A 14,444-nucleotide genomic window follows, 5' to 3' on the forward strand; every position below is an offset into this window, starting at 1 on the left:
TTGGGGACTTAAAGTGTGCACGACGCCCTAATCTAGGGAAGAACCATTGCTTCTGGCTCCTGCCCACCTCTTCCACCTCCTCTCACGTAACTCGAGCCTCAGAGGCTTACTTTGGGGTCTTTTGAAAACACTAACTCTTTTCTTTTCCTTCTGAGCACTGGCTCTCGCCTCCAGGTTCACGTCACCTGCTCTGGGAGCAGGCTTCCCTGACTCCTAAATAAAGCTAAATGAATGTAGCTTCCTCTGTGCCCATTCCAGCCACCTGCACTTACTTTCTTTGTAACCTTTTCACCAATTTAGCACACACACAAATTATTTATTTACTTGATTATCATTTGTTGTCCCACAAGAGACTGTAAGCCCCAGAAGAAAGACAGTTTGTCCCCAGCTGGATCCCTCAGATCCTTCTGTCGGGCCGGCGCAGAGTAAGTACTGGTTAATGTCGCATCAGTGCCTGGGTGGATGGAGCTTCCCTATTTCCCTGTCACCTGAGTTGGCCAGTAAATCCCGGTTAGGACTTGGACGAATTATCTTCTAGGGACCAGCTAGGCAAGGGTTCTTAACCATTTTAGGGGCACGGATGTCTTCAGGTATTTGATAAAAGCAACGACTCTCCCAAAAGGACATAAACATGCTCTTAAAGCTCTGCTTACAACTTGGGGGTTTGGAGACTCCTAACCCCCCAGGTAAAAACTCGAGACATAAGAAAAACCAAGGGGAGGAGAGAGATTGGATCCACGACGCCATAAAGTCTTAGGAGAAGCATCTTAAAACCGGGTCTATATAGAATGACCTACGCGCTTGGATTGCGGGATTAAAATATATAAAAGAAATTAAGGGCAAGAAATCGCTTCCAGTTCCGGCTCTGCCACCGCTCTCTCCCTGCGCGGTTTAGGACCAGACGGCCTCGGGTATTTTCCGCAAGTGTATCGGAAACGTCTCTGCCAGAGCAGATCAGTGTTTCTCGAATGAATGAACGACACACTCGCTCGCTCCCGCTCAGGGCCCCCCGGGGCGGAACCCGGGCTTGGAGCCCGGCCGCGCGGGGGCGCCAGGCGGGAGCAGAGGCGCGCGCAGGTGTACGCGCACCTGCTGCCCCCCGCGCGGCGTGGGGAGCTGGGGCGAGGCGGGGAGGAGCAGTGGGGAGGAGGGGGGGCAGCGGAGGAGGGGAGGAGGGGGAGGGAAGGGGGAGGAGCCGCCTGCGGGGGAGGGAGGGAGCAGGGGGGCAGGGAGCGAGCGCGCGGGGAGGAGTCTGCACACTTTCCGAGCCAGGGCATTGTGGGAGCGGCCATGGTCTGAGGCGGGCGCCTCACCTGTCCGCCGCGCCGGCTCCGCGCTCGCCTCTCGCCCTCGCGTCTGCCGCGCTCGCCGCTCGCCGGGCGGGGGCGGCGGCGGCCCGGCCACCATGGTGAGTGCGGGCGAGCGGGGCCGCAGCCCCGGCCGGGGGAGGGCGCGCTGCCGGGACGCACCTGTCGCGCCGGGCCGGGCGCGGCCGCCTGTGGGGAGCCCCGCGGCGGGTCCTCTGCCCGCCGATGTCTGGGGCCGCGCCGGCGGGTCGGTGCGGACGCACGGGGGCTCCAGGGACGCCAGCCCGGGACGCTCGGGGCCACCGGGCGCCAGTGCCTCATCCATTTGACTAACGTTTGATGAGCGCTTAGTCTCTGCCAGGCACGGTGCCGGGAGCTGGGGATATCGCGGGGGCCAGGTGGAGACCTTGTTACCCAGGGGCTTATATTCTAGGAGGATATGGAGGGAGAGACGCATAATATACCATTAAATAATAGCACTCTAAAGTTTCGAATACCACCGCTGCCTGGGTGGAGAGGCACCCCTGCAGAGTGGGCATGCTGGGAAGGCCTCCTTGAGGAGGTGACATCTGAGCTGTTGGAGGTACTCGCGGGGCGCTGAAGGCAGTGAGAGCAAACACTGGCCAGAGAGAAGAGCGCTTGCCTGTAGCTGGAAACGTAGACGGGGCCAGATTAGTCAGGTTCTTATAAGCCAAGTTAAGGAGTTTGCTTTTTATTCCAACGGAGTGAGGAGTCTTGGGAGCATTGTAACAAGATAACTGACCTTATCCTATCTGTATTTTAAAAAGATCCCTTTGGCTGTCGGTGGAGAGGAGACGGGTATATGAGCGTCAAAGTGCAAACAGGGAGAGAAGTGGCAGTGCTCCAGGCGAGAGGTCCTGGTGGCCTGCTCTTCGGTGGAAGCAATAGCTTCAGGAGTCTCTTGCTCTTTGTCTTCTGCCCAGAGGTAATGCTTTGGGAGTGCAGTGCCCTGAACTGCAACAATCCCACTTCCCCAAGTGATTTCACTTCTCAAATCCAAGGAGGAACAGACGTGACCGCGCAGGCAGGAGCAGGAGAGCCATGTGCCTTAAGAAATTTGATGGACAAGGAGAGCTCCTGAGTGCAGAGCCCCTGGACAGGAAGATCACAGCTGCTGGCTGTACCGACTGGGGGTGTCTTGTTTGTTGAAGGTTCCTTGTAAATCCAACGTGATGCAGAAAGAAGACTGTAAATAATGGAGTAGCTCTCTTGGCTTGCTCAGATTTCCCAAGGAACAAGGTGCTGGCATGCACAGCCTGCCAGCTTTCTTTGCAGAATGGAGGGTGGAATAAGACCCAGGAGTTCCCAGCAGCAGAGAGCTGCCTCCATCCCAGGAGCTGGGGTAGGGTCCTCACTTTAGGCAACACCTACTGTGGAGCTTTATTTTTCTTGCGGGTGTCATAAAATCAGCTGATTAGAAATGAGTGACATTTCCCCAGCTTTTCCTCCAGGCCTTGCCCAATGGGAAATAGCGATGTTACTGAGGGCTTGTGATCGGCAGAATGGGATGCTCAGCTGTTTACATTCATGATCTCAGTCTGTCCTTACAACAACAAGAATAAGGTGTTACTTTCTTTGCACTTTACCTGCACTGACCTGTTCTAGCAATGTGTCCCTGGACAGTCCCTTGCTTTCTGTATGCCAGTTTGCTCATTTGTAAAATGGAGACAGTAATTTTTTCCAAACTCATGAGGCAGGAGTTCTCAAAGTGTGCTCTGGGTACCCATAGACATCCCTAAGACTGCAGAGGTTCATAAGGCCAAACTATTTTCATAGTAGCACTAAGGTGTCACTTGCCCTTTTCTCATTCATTCCTACTTAGCACTATGTGGAGTTTTCTTGAGGCTGACATGACTTGGGATAGTGCAACAGATTGAACGCAGAAGCAGCTAGGGGAGTCCAACTGTCTTCTATGGAGCTAGACGTTCAGGAGACTGGCAAAAATGTTAAGCGGTACTAATTAGCAAGGATCTAAAATTTTTCTCCATTTAAATGTGAAATACAGTAAATATCTATGGATACAACCTACATATCCAAAAGGTCTTTTTATGACTGTAAGGAAGTCACAGACAGGGTCTGTGAGTTAATGCAGGTGGAGGCATTTGGGGCAGCTTTGCCCACTGTAAGTGCTCCGTGACTCTATCTCAGCTCTTATTACTGCCGTGAAGTAGGGAAGATCCACAACCTTCCCTATTGCCCAGCATCTCTAGGCTTTTTGGTGAGGGCCACTTTGTAACTTCCTTCCTCCTGCTCCATTCTTGCTTTTTGCCAGCTCTTACTCTAGAAACTAGAAGATGCTTACAGCATCCCGTGCGGTACCTACACCCAGGAAATGGTTCTCCATTGTGCCCGTGCTGCAGGTTTCTAGTGAAGAGATTTCCTGCCTGGTGCATCTTGAGGCAGTGTTTGTGTTTGGATTATACTGTCTGAATCAACTTTGTACTTCTGCACCCTGCCTTTGTTTTAGAAATCTCTGTCTTGGAAAACAATGGTAGAGTCTAGTGTTTTAGGGATCCCCTTGTGTTCTGAGCCATGTTACTTAAACATCTTACTGGGAAGAATTTACTATTGAATGCTTGGCAAGGTTGGTGGACAAAGGAGGATGTTTTTTTATTTGCATTTTTTTTCTTTAAGATGATAGTTCTGAGGCTTTATAGGGTGAAGTTTGAAAGGCTTTGGGAGCACCTTTAATAAAATTGGAACTGGATTTTGCTTTTTGCAATGCACTTGCTTCTGAAAAGGTGAGGTGACCTTTAAAAACACATTGTGAACAAAATAGGGTTAGCCATGGAGAGAAACTCAGATGGTGATCTCTTTTGAAATAAGAATTGTCTTGTGTTGCAAATCCAATTCTCACATGTCATTTGTCTAAAGTGAGAGAAGCTTAGGCTAAACAAAAATCAAGGATATTTTGGTGTGAATTTAGACCTTACTTTTGAGAGAGACACCTTCCCAGGCTGAACTGTGAAGCTATTTCCTTATCAGAAATCATGTTAGCTTGACACAGCATAAGTGCACGCTTCTTTTAAATCAGGCAATTCAGTTTCCCATGTTTATTGTAGTCTCATTATATTAACACAGAAACAGGAAGGGAAAAGAAGTTGCAGAGGGTGAGGGTGGAGAAATAACTATGAACTTGTAGATGTGCCATGGCCCTCCCTTCCCACCCAACTTATCAATTTTATTGTCTGCAGCATAGCAAGTGTGTAGTTATTTTGGCAGTTTCAATTCCAGTTTGAGGCTAAAGTAGTTTATTACAGAAATGAGCGCTTTCCTCTCTGAGGCCCAGTCTGGGCTGCTGGCCAGCAGTCAGTGTGGGACAGAGGGGTTTGGAACAGGGGAGGGAAGTGACTCTCTGTGGTGTCCCTTTGTCCCAAGAGGGTTCATCCTCAACAGGCCCTTCCCCAGGTCTGCCAACACCAGCGAGACTTGTATTTACCCTTCACCAGGATTGTTATTTGAGTTCCCATGACTGGTTTTTGTGGTGAATACTGTCAACAGCTTACAATTTTTATATGGCATTTTATTAACAACAGCTGGAAGGAAATGGTCAGCTGACCGGGCATTTGCCACATGGTATTTTCAATGTCTGTCCTTTTGGGTCCCTTGAATTATTTCATTATGGGCTAAGACATAATAGATACAGCTGACCCTCCCTACCCTCAACACAAATAAAGATAACTCTTTAAGAGTCCCTAAAGATAAACATGTCTTGACACCTCCACGAATCATTTCTTCGATTTTACTTTGTTGTTACTCTAGCCGGAGGCTCTCCCAGAGATCTGAAACCTCACGGGGGTTACGTCTGCCGTGGGGCCTGTCTTTGTGCCCTCAGGGTCTTCATATACCTTTTGGGTATATCTTGTTATTCTCTGATGGAATTCTTTGTTTTCCCTGAAGTATCCTAGCCATTTACCCAGGAAGAAGTGGCCTTTCCCTTTTGGCCATCTGAAGCCTCCAGAAAATGTGACAGTGGACACAGATATCAGAGCAAATGTCCCTGAAATTCCCTCCATGGCGTACTGCTGAGCTGTCTTGTCAGCACCCCGACTAGCTGGAGAAAATGCTCTAATTGTGTGGCTGCTAATAACAGGGTAATGACGAATTTTAACAGCGGAAAGGGAGTACTGCAAATCATTTAAATTAGGATTGAAATGCCACTGACCATTACGAGGAAGCTGGCCTCTGAAAGCTCTCTGACGAAGTCCCAAATCTGAGAACTTTCCGACAGATAGAACTGGGTTCTGAAATAGCTCTACATAGTTTCTGAAAACTGCCTGGGGGAAAATAATATACTCACTCATTAGTTTCACCGTGCAGTGGGGGGCATAGGCCTAAAAGTACATCCAGGCAGTGTTAAGGGCACTGGAGGTTCCACATGTTCATGTCCTTGTTGGACCTTCTCTAGCAGGTCTTCTGGGCTGGTAAGAAATGACAGGTCTGGGGCAGGGCTCAGTGGATACTCAGCTGCTACTGGAGCCCTCCTTCCACACTGAATCGATGGTAGTGGAGAAACTAAGGCCAGGGTTTGCAAAAAGGGTGCTTGTGCCTTTTGCATACTCATCCTTGGAGAGGGGGTATGGCAAGGCATAAACGTGACTCATCAGATCATTTTAGATTAAAAGACTTTTTGCTCAGAAGCACAAATCATTTGGGACCAAGACACAAAATTCACAGAAACGTTAAAGATCAAAACTTAAGAAACAGCTTGCTTGCGGCTAGTTGCTTCAGGCTAACCCTTTAAGCCTCACAAGGCTACTTGCCTTTTCTGCTGTTACAGTTATTTGGGTAGAAATACTTGAGTTGGTGTTCTAAGGCGGGGGTCAGAAAACTTTTTCTGTGAAGGATTGGGTCATAAATATTTTAGCTTTGTAGGCACTGGAGTCTGTCACTATCACTTCACTAGCCTGTTGCAGAGTGAGAATAATCGCGAACAAGGTGCAAATGGGTGTGACTGTGTTTCAGTAAAACTTTACTTACAAAGACAAGTGGAGGGCCAGAATTGGCTTATAGTTTCTTGGCCCATATTCTAAGGCAACTTCCATTAATTCACTCATATGTATATTTAATGTGTTATTGGACACCTGCCTTGTGACAGACAGTGTTCCAGGTAGGACTGGCTACATAATGTGACACCCGAGACAAAATGAAAATGTAGCTCCTTTGTCAAAAAATTATTGGGATTTCAAGATGATGACAGCAGAGCATTAAACCAAGTGCTGGGCTCTTCTGAACTCAGGACCCTGTGCAAGAACCCTGGGTCCATGGAAGGCAGCCCTGGGTCTAGGCCCCAGAGATTGTTGAATAAGCCAGAAGCTCCCTGCAATCCTGGACACCATGTTCTTGGTAGGAAGTTCTCTAAACTTTCTAAATGTTTTGTATCAATTACACAGAAGAGGATTGTATTATAAAACATTGGTGAATCATTATGTCATTTTTGCCTCACAGAAATTGCATGTTTCTGAGGCAGGCAAGGTGGGGACCCAGTCGGGGCCTGTGGAATCTAGCCTGTGGCTACATCAGGCCCTGCTCTCCCCAGCCCGGGAATGTGGGGCCCTTCCTCGGGAAGGATGTGCAAGAGATCGCAGTTATTCCTGGGAAGGGCTCTGTGCATCTGATGTGGTGACAAGATTCACGATTTATTGTGTGTTCTATTAGACATTTCAGTTTTTTTTCTGTTTGAATATAGTACCTTTTAGATTCTATGAAAAATGACTTTAAAAATATTATCATTTATATTAATCCAGCAAAACTATGTTTTTATTTTTCCCTATGTTTTGTAATTTCTTAAGCTCATGTGGATGGAAGCAGAAGTTCCCTTAAAACACACACACACACACACACACACACACGCACGCACGCACGCACGCACGCACACACACACACACACGCACACCCTTCTTTCTTTCCCTAACTTGGGCTCTTAGCCGGACTTCAGAACTCCTGATTGTACCTTGTTTTCACATGAGAACTGAAAATAGCTGAGGAAGAAAAAGGTGACCCATCTTGCTTGTTTCAGGGACTCTGAAAATGTTTGGTAACAAAGTAAAATAATATTTCTAGTTGCTTCACAGAACTGAACCACTAAAAGTACAGAGATGTTTGCCAGATCACCTGGGGTTGGCTCTCTGCATTCAGTGTTCAGCTGGGCATTCCAACAAGATTAAGAAGTCGCATCCCTGGAAACCCATCAAATCTGGTATCAGATTGTCTCTGAATTGTTCTGCCCCCAATTTCAGTGTCTGCTGTGTACCCCCAGCTTCTATTACCTTTCTTGTCTCCCCTACCGGAAAAAAAAAGCAGAGCAACCGCTTCTCATTATGCAGGTGAAGCTGTAAGAGTCTTGAAAAACATGTTTCTTTTAAGAGAAGTGTCAGAATTTCATTGAGTGACAGAATGTGCTGTTGGAAGAGACATCTCTGTTGTGTAAATGTTTAGCTGCACGTTTCCTGTGGAAGTGAAACCAAGGGCATTTTGCACAGCTTTTCATAAAGGCTTCATGGGTTCATTTCTGAAGGCAGGCGTCAGATACGAGTGTGATGTGGCAGGGAGGGGATGTGGTAGGCTGGACAGCTGCAGGCCCTGTGGGTAATATTCCGAGGTCTTGGCCTCTTTGCTCATCCCTCTCCTAACCAGGCCCCCTATCTCCCTTTTCCTGAGACTGAATGAGATCATCTAGTTCAAGCCCTTAGCACAAGCCTGACACCTGGAATGCATTCCAGAAATGGTAGCTAGGCTATATTTTTTAAAAAATAGGAAAAAGCTAATGAAAAACTTACAAATGGTTCATAGCGTTTTTTTTCCAAGAAATTTATTTGAACTGATGAACTGAAGAAACAAGGGATCATAGATCGCAAATATTTGGAAGGTGGGAGGAGGCAAGGGCTCTTACAATATCAGTTTTTTTCAAATGTGATTCAAAACTCCATGTATGTACAGATTGTTTTTCTTTTATTTCTCAAACAAGTACTTTCAGTTTCTTTCCTGAGAAGTCAAGTCCTTACTTCTAAGTGTACTTAGTCTGAGTCCTGCCTTTCAAAGTCCGTTTGACCTCAACATTCCTTATGAATTCAGATCATCTAGTCTGCATTAACAATCTGCAAAACATAGAGGAAAGTGGAGGCTTGACTATTTAAGAAGGCAGGTCTGTCTCTCAGATTGAACCTGAACTTTGAAAGAATATGATGGCTGGGCCATCTCCCAACAATTTGTTCACACAAATTTTGTTCCCAACTGGAGACATCATTGTCAAGGTAGTAAGGCCCTGGGGACAGATCTTTAATAAGTGCTGAGTAGCATGCAGTAGGAAGAAAATTGGAGTTCTTAATGCACGTGTAAATGCTCATTACCACGCAGGATGCTGAGTTTAGCATAGTAAGCTAACAAAAGCTGAACACAGTTGTTCTTGATGGCAAAAATTTACAATTAAGATCAAATAAGCATTACTATGAACTGTGAAAAGGGTCTCAAGTTATTAATGTTTCATTCAACTTCAAAGTTTTATCAAAAATATATGCTGTTTCCAGTATCTTTTTTTCTCCTTGAATGATTTGAAACAGAACCAAAGGCCAGGAGGCCTCCCAAAGACTCCAGGAGAAAATTGGATTCGAGGCATATTTACAATAAAACAAAATTAAACAGCTAACAGGTACCATTGATAAATTCTAAGTTGGTTACTCTTTCCAGAGGAAATGATAAATAGGAAAAGAGTATGTGAATCATATTTAGGGTTTTTTTTTTCCCCTCACTTGTTAATCCTTGTGTTCTTAACTGTGGAGGTTATTAGAAAAGAGAAATCCACAAATAGAGTTTCTGTTTCTTGATTACAAGGAAGTTGAATCGTTGGAAAGACATTTCTCACATTGACAGCACATCCAGCCGAGGGGGGGATAGTTAAACTCTGAAGTGTGTTGTCAGATTATGTAATTGCTGCAGGAATTTCATGGAGGAGGATGTTGTGGCTGGGTGACCCTGACTTCACTCTTCAGAAAAGTGTGCCTGCATGCTCTGGGTAGTATGTGAGTGGCCAGGGGTTAATGAGCAGACTGTAAAGAAAGGTAATACCAGGAAATATAAATCTGGAGGCCAGTCTGGCCAAGGGCTGCCAGGAGAAACTGGCTTCCTACTGACTTCCCATCCCCTTCTCTAACTCTGCCCTCTGGTCCATCCCACTAAGAAATTGTTTATCTTGTGGTATCAGGGAATGCCATTTCTCACAAGTGGATTTTTCAGATAACTAAAAAGGACACACTTTTTTTTTTTAGATTTTAGACTTAAAAATGCAAACATGGACACCCTTCTTCAGCATTTGGAGAAAGGTCCAAAGGAGCTTGAGGCTTGTCCAAAGTCAGGAGGAGCTAGCCTTCACCCAACTGCATGGTTTTGGAGAAGAGCTGCTTTCTTAGCAGCCAAGGTACAATGCTCCTGAAGGTGCAGGAGTATTCAGGGATTTGTGTGTGTGTGTGTGTGGCATATTTTGTCTCTGAGTAGATTAGTTCCCGAGTGGGGTGGGTCTCTAAAAAAACCATCTGCTGCTGTCCCCCTCTGCTACTCTGTATGTCTGCCCCCAAACTCTCTTCCTCCACTTTAATGTATGTTTTGAGAAAGGACGCTTATTTTAATAGCAGCCTAAGACAAACATCACTGGAAAGATGGAAGAGCATAATGCTTGGAAGGCCTGCTGGGCTGGAAGGGGAGGGGGCTTGGGGCTGGTGCCCACAATGCCCAGGGCTGCGACCTCGACCAGCCCACCTGATTTCCCAGGGCCTGTCCTCAGCTGTCATGTGAGGCAAGCTTGGGTCTGAGATACAATCTTAAAAACTATTCCTGGCTCTCATAGTCTGTTACCGGCTACAAGAAATTCATATGCCCCTCCAAAACGTCTAATATATGTTATTTTCTGAATGCGTCAGCATCAGAAGCAGGGCTGGCCTGATGCTAAATCATTGACCCAAATGTCCTTGTGTTGCTGTTGATCAGGAGCTGGGCCCGTCCTCAGTGCAGCTGGCCGGTGGGGTTTCCATGTCCTCGGCTGGCACGAAGGCATGATGGTCCTACTAACAGAGTGCATGTTACTGTATATTGAGTCATTGCACTGTGCACATCTGTTTTTGTGTGTGGGTGTGTGTTGGTAGTTTTGGCTTAAATCAGGTCAAGTGTGAAAGAAGCACAACGTTATTTTGCTTTAGGTGCACATTTACTGAATACCTCCTGTGGTCTATACCCAGAATTGGAGCTTATTAAGAGCCATAAAGGAAATAGAACTGATTGTGCTTCTGATCCCATGGGGAGGGAAAACATCTAAATAGGGCAGCTTGTATGCAACCCTGAACTGGCAGTTTCTTTCAAGGATGTTGAAAGTGAAGATGGCGTCAGGAGGGTCTAGAATACCTGGGGAAGTGTGAGTTTTGAGAGGTTTTGAAAGGATGTTAGAGACTTGGTTTGGTGAGGACTGTGTTTCAGATACAGGGCAAGGAGGAGGTGCTGGGTGGTGAGAGGGGTCCTGGCAGGTGGTGTTTCAAGGCCTGCAAGCAGACTGGCATGGCTGCATTTGGGAATGAGCTTGGGAAACTCACACAACCAGAAAAACAGTTCCGGAGGGGAAGTGGATGGCTTGGTGGAGGACACTGAATGACGGAGATTTCCTGCCTGTCATTCATCTGGAGGACAGTCCAGGAAGGTCTGGCTGCTGAGTTTTCTGTTCGGAATCAATATTTTGTAGATCTGGAATGTGACAATGTGACCGGCACTGCTTGGGACAAACACCTAAATCAGATCTCTGTCCCTCTGCCGTGTTTTGGAGGACAGCGGGTAGTATGTACATGTACAGATGTGACTGACTTGAAGTGTTACAGGGAAATTTAAAGTGTTATGTTCATTTTCTTTCATATTCAGTAAGTTGAACAACCACACCCATATCTCAGAGAAACTTGACCCTGTGTTTGCCTATGGTCGTTTTTAAAGAAAATTCAGGCCATAAATATATATTGAGGTTGGTGCCTATTAAAATTCAAGCCATTAAAGTTATTTGAAAATGAAATGTTTGAAAATATAGGACTGAATGTGAAAACTCAACTTGGCTCCTTGTGTAAAGCATTCAGAAAAATGCTTTTATCCTTTGTGAATTGCAGGATAAATAATTTCTATTCTGAGAAAAAAATGTGTTAAGTGACCTTTGAAATAATGGGTTTGAGTAACTGATGTTTATCCATATTTATTAGTAAAATCAATATCAAAAGTACCTTTAAACTCATTTGATAGAAAGTAATTTTTGAAGTAACTACCCTAGTAAACATTATGCCAGTAAAATTTACATTGGTGCAATCTCTGCTCCATATAAATCAAAACACTGTTTTATAGACCATATTAAATCTTTCTAACAGGGGTTACCTTGAGACTTGTTAACAAAACCAGCTTTTAAATCTCATTTTCCTGAGTTCCTTTTGTGAATATAATTGTATTTTATCTATAAGAGTTTATTCAGCGGAATATTTAAGGTAACTGTACTAGAGTCTTGGTTATGGAAGCTAAACATTTTGGACCTTTAGCAAAACTGACCAAAGAATACACAAAATTACTTTTTGTTAACTGTGAAATGAGGTAACACAAATAGAGTAGGATTTCTTTACAAAGCATCTTTTTTTCCCCAGTCTTATTTAGATATAACTGATGAAAACATCTTGAGGTGTTTTTTTTCTTCATAATACCCTTGAAAGATTTAAAATTAAATATCAGTTTTATTGCCAACTGCCATAATTACTGATGGGTGCCAATGACTTTATAATTTATCCTGGAGCTACACATTGCTAAAATTAGGTTAGATTCTGAATTTTAAAATAACTATCTAAAATGTTTGGCAAGAGAAAGAAGAGAAAATACAGTATGCTTTTCTTACACTGCCTATTTCTCTACTGGATGACATAAAGATATTCTTTCCAGTAAAAGTGACCCCAAATTATCTGTGGCATTTCCCCTCAAAAAAGCTTCATGCTATTTGGCAGGTCTAATGGAAAAAGAAACAAATGTTCAAAACTGATGATGTTGAGTGTATATTCTACCATGTCTTCACAGGGCTGATAGCTCTTGCCCCAGAACGTGTGTGCTACTTTTGTGTGGGGAGCTGGGGGTCACCAAGCAAGAGAATCGATGCACTCTAGCCAACACATGTTTATTTCACTACCCACCTCTAATCATGTCACATTATAAGAGTTGAAAAAGACCCTGAAATGAGTCATATGATGGGATTTGAGCAGAAGGCCTCATTCACTATTGGGTAATTAACCCTGGAGTTACTTTAATGGCAATTTTTAAATAGTATTAAAGCTATTTTCTCATGACTGTTGCTTAAATCTGTAATGATTAAATAAAAATACTTGGTGGATCTTAATGTTTTCTGAGATAAAAACTTCTTTGAAAATCTGCTAACATTTATGGGCCTTTTCCCTAGAGCAATTCTCATAAATCCAAGACTTTGCATATATTTTCAAGAAGTTTACTGACACTTTTTCCTTCCAAATTATCGTTGGACCTTGGGCATTTCTTATAAAGCTATAGAATCCTACTTGAATTCAATACCTAGCCCTGTCTCTGATAGCTTGAGGACTCTGGAAAATTCTTCTAGTATCAACAACTTATTTATTGATTGATTGATTTAGTGGGTCTTCCCTATGAGGCATCACGTAGGTTTGTGGATTAAACAGGATGGTGCATGTAAATGTGTGCAGCGCTGTGCCTGCCAGACAGTGGGTCATTTTTATTGTAAGTGTAATTGTCATGTGGGAGACCATGTTCATATTAGTTGTTCAGCAGATTCAAGTCTTCCTGAAAGAAAGGCTCCCTGAGATGTTAGATGAAGATCATAAGATTTCTTGGGAGAGCTTAGGATCAGAATAGCCAGAGTTAGTGGGTTAATGATGTCTCTAGTGTCAGCTAACTCACAGCTGGTCTCTATCCCCATTCCCTGTAAACAATAGCACAGGGCACATTTTCCCTTAGAGATATAGTCACAAAGTCTCCCAGATTGTCTTCTTTTCAAGGATGCTAAGCAGACCGCTGCTGTTACCACAGCTTTCTTCAAATGGGCTGCTGTAGAGTAAATCCTAGAGCCACTTTCTGGTGGTCATTCCAGCCACAGACTGTGACCACACCATAGTCGTGTGGATTGGACCATGTCTTCTACAGAAGGCTAATCTGCTGCCTATGGGCTATTTTAATTGCCATGTATGGGGATTGCTGCTAGTGTTTTGTGAACAGTCTGCAGTATTGTTGACTCTAGTGTTATGCTTTAACACAGACTCAAAAGGCTTGAGTAGTGTAACCACTGTGCACATGTGAGGACTGCCTTTGATTGGTGGGAAGACCTCAGGCTTTACAGTCAGATAGTTCTGTGTTGGGGTCCCTCTCTGCCATTTATTAACTTTGAACTCCGTCCCTGGTGTAGGTATCATGGGACATCTATTCATGGCCTTGCATGAACACTCACGATCTCTTCCTTGCCGGCAGTCACTATGATTGTGACAGTCCCTGCCTCTGTTAGCAATGCTGCATGTTCATGGCCTGGAGCCCTGGCTTTGCTCAAAAAAGTCCATCTGATCTTTTGATTTGCTTTTGACAAGTGACCAGTTGAAGTGGTTTTGATCAAATGCATGGGGATGGAAGGAATAATCATCCACTACCCCTTATAGAGGTTTGTCATCGGGTATATTATATTACATTCCTAATTTGACCAATTAATCCAACTAATGGTAAAGTTCCTTCTGGCAGCAGTGTGTTCTATGGAATGAAAAGGAAGGTATACATGGAGTGGCTTATGTGTTTGCATTATCTGTTGTGGAATTAAACATTTTTAAAGATTTCTTAGGAAATGAGAACCTGTTGCCTTAGTTTTTCTCACAAGGTTTACCTGTTAGGTTGGTTTTGCAAGTCTCAGCATCATTCATTTTAGGTTTGTTGGTACCACAGTCCTTAGGCATCTGAAGTTGATTTGTAAACTCAAGGCAGAAAATGATTGTTATCTGAGAGTTGGGTCAGACCCTAAAAAATCATTATTTGGGTCTGTCTGGAATTAATTAACCCAGTCTTTCTGCTTTCCTTGGATCGTATCCAAAATCAGCCCTG

The 14,444-nt window shown here is 44.6% G+C and overlaps 1 protein-coding gene across 1 annotated transcript in view; it reads left to right on the forward strand.

The window, feature by feature from the left end:
- Positions 1-1,247: 1,247 nt before the first annotated feature.
- Positions 1,248-14,444, forward strand: part of AP1S3 (adaptor related protein complex 1 subunit sigma 3) — a 50,158-nt gene continuing 36,961 nt past the window's right edge. Inside the window, exon 1 of the mRNA XM_036913862.2 lies at positions 1,248-1,408. Within this exon, the coding sequence (XP_036769757.2) occupies positions 1,406-1,408 (3 nt within the window). The 5' untranslated portion in view covers positions 1,248-1,405. The remainder of the gene's footprint in view (positions 1,409-14,444) is intronic.

Source organism: Manis pentadactyla, chromosome 6 (assembly GCF_030020395.1).
Source record: "Manis pentadactyla isolate mManPen7 chromosome 6, mManPen7.hap1, whole genome shotgun sequence".
In the NCBI taxonomy this organism is placed as follows: Eukaryota; Metazoa; Chordata; class Mammalia; order Pholidota; family Manidae; genus Manis; species Manis pentadactyla.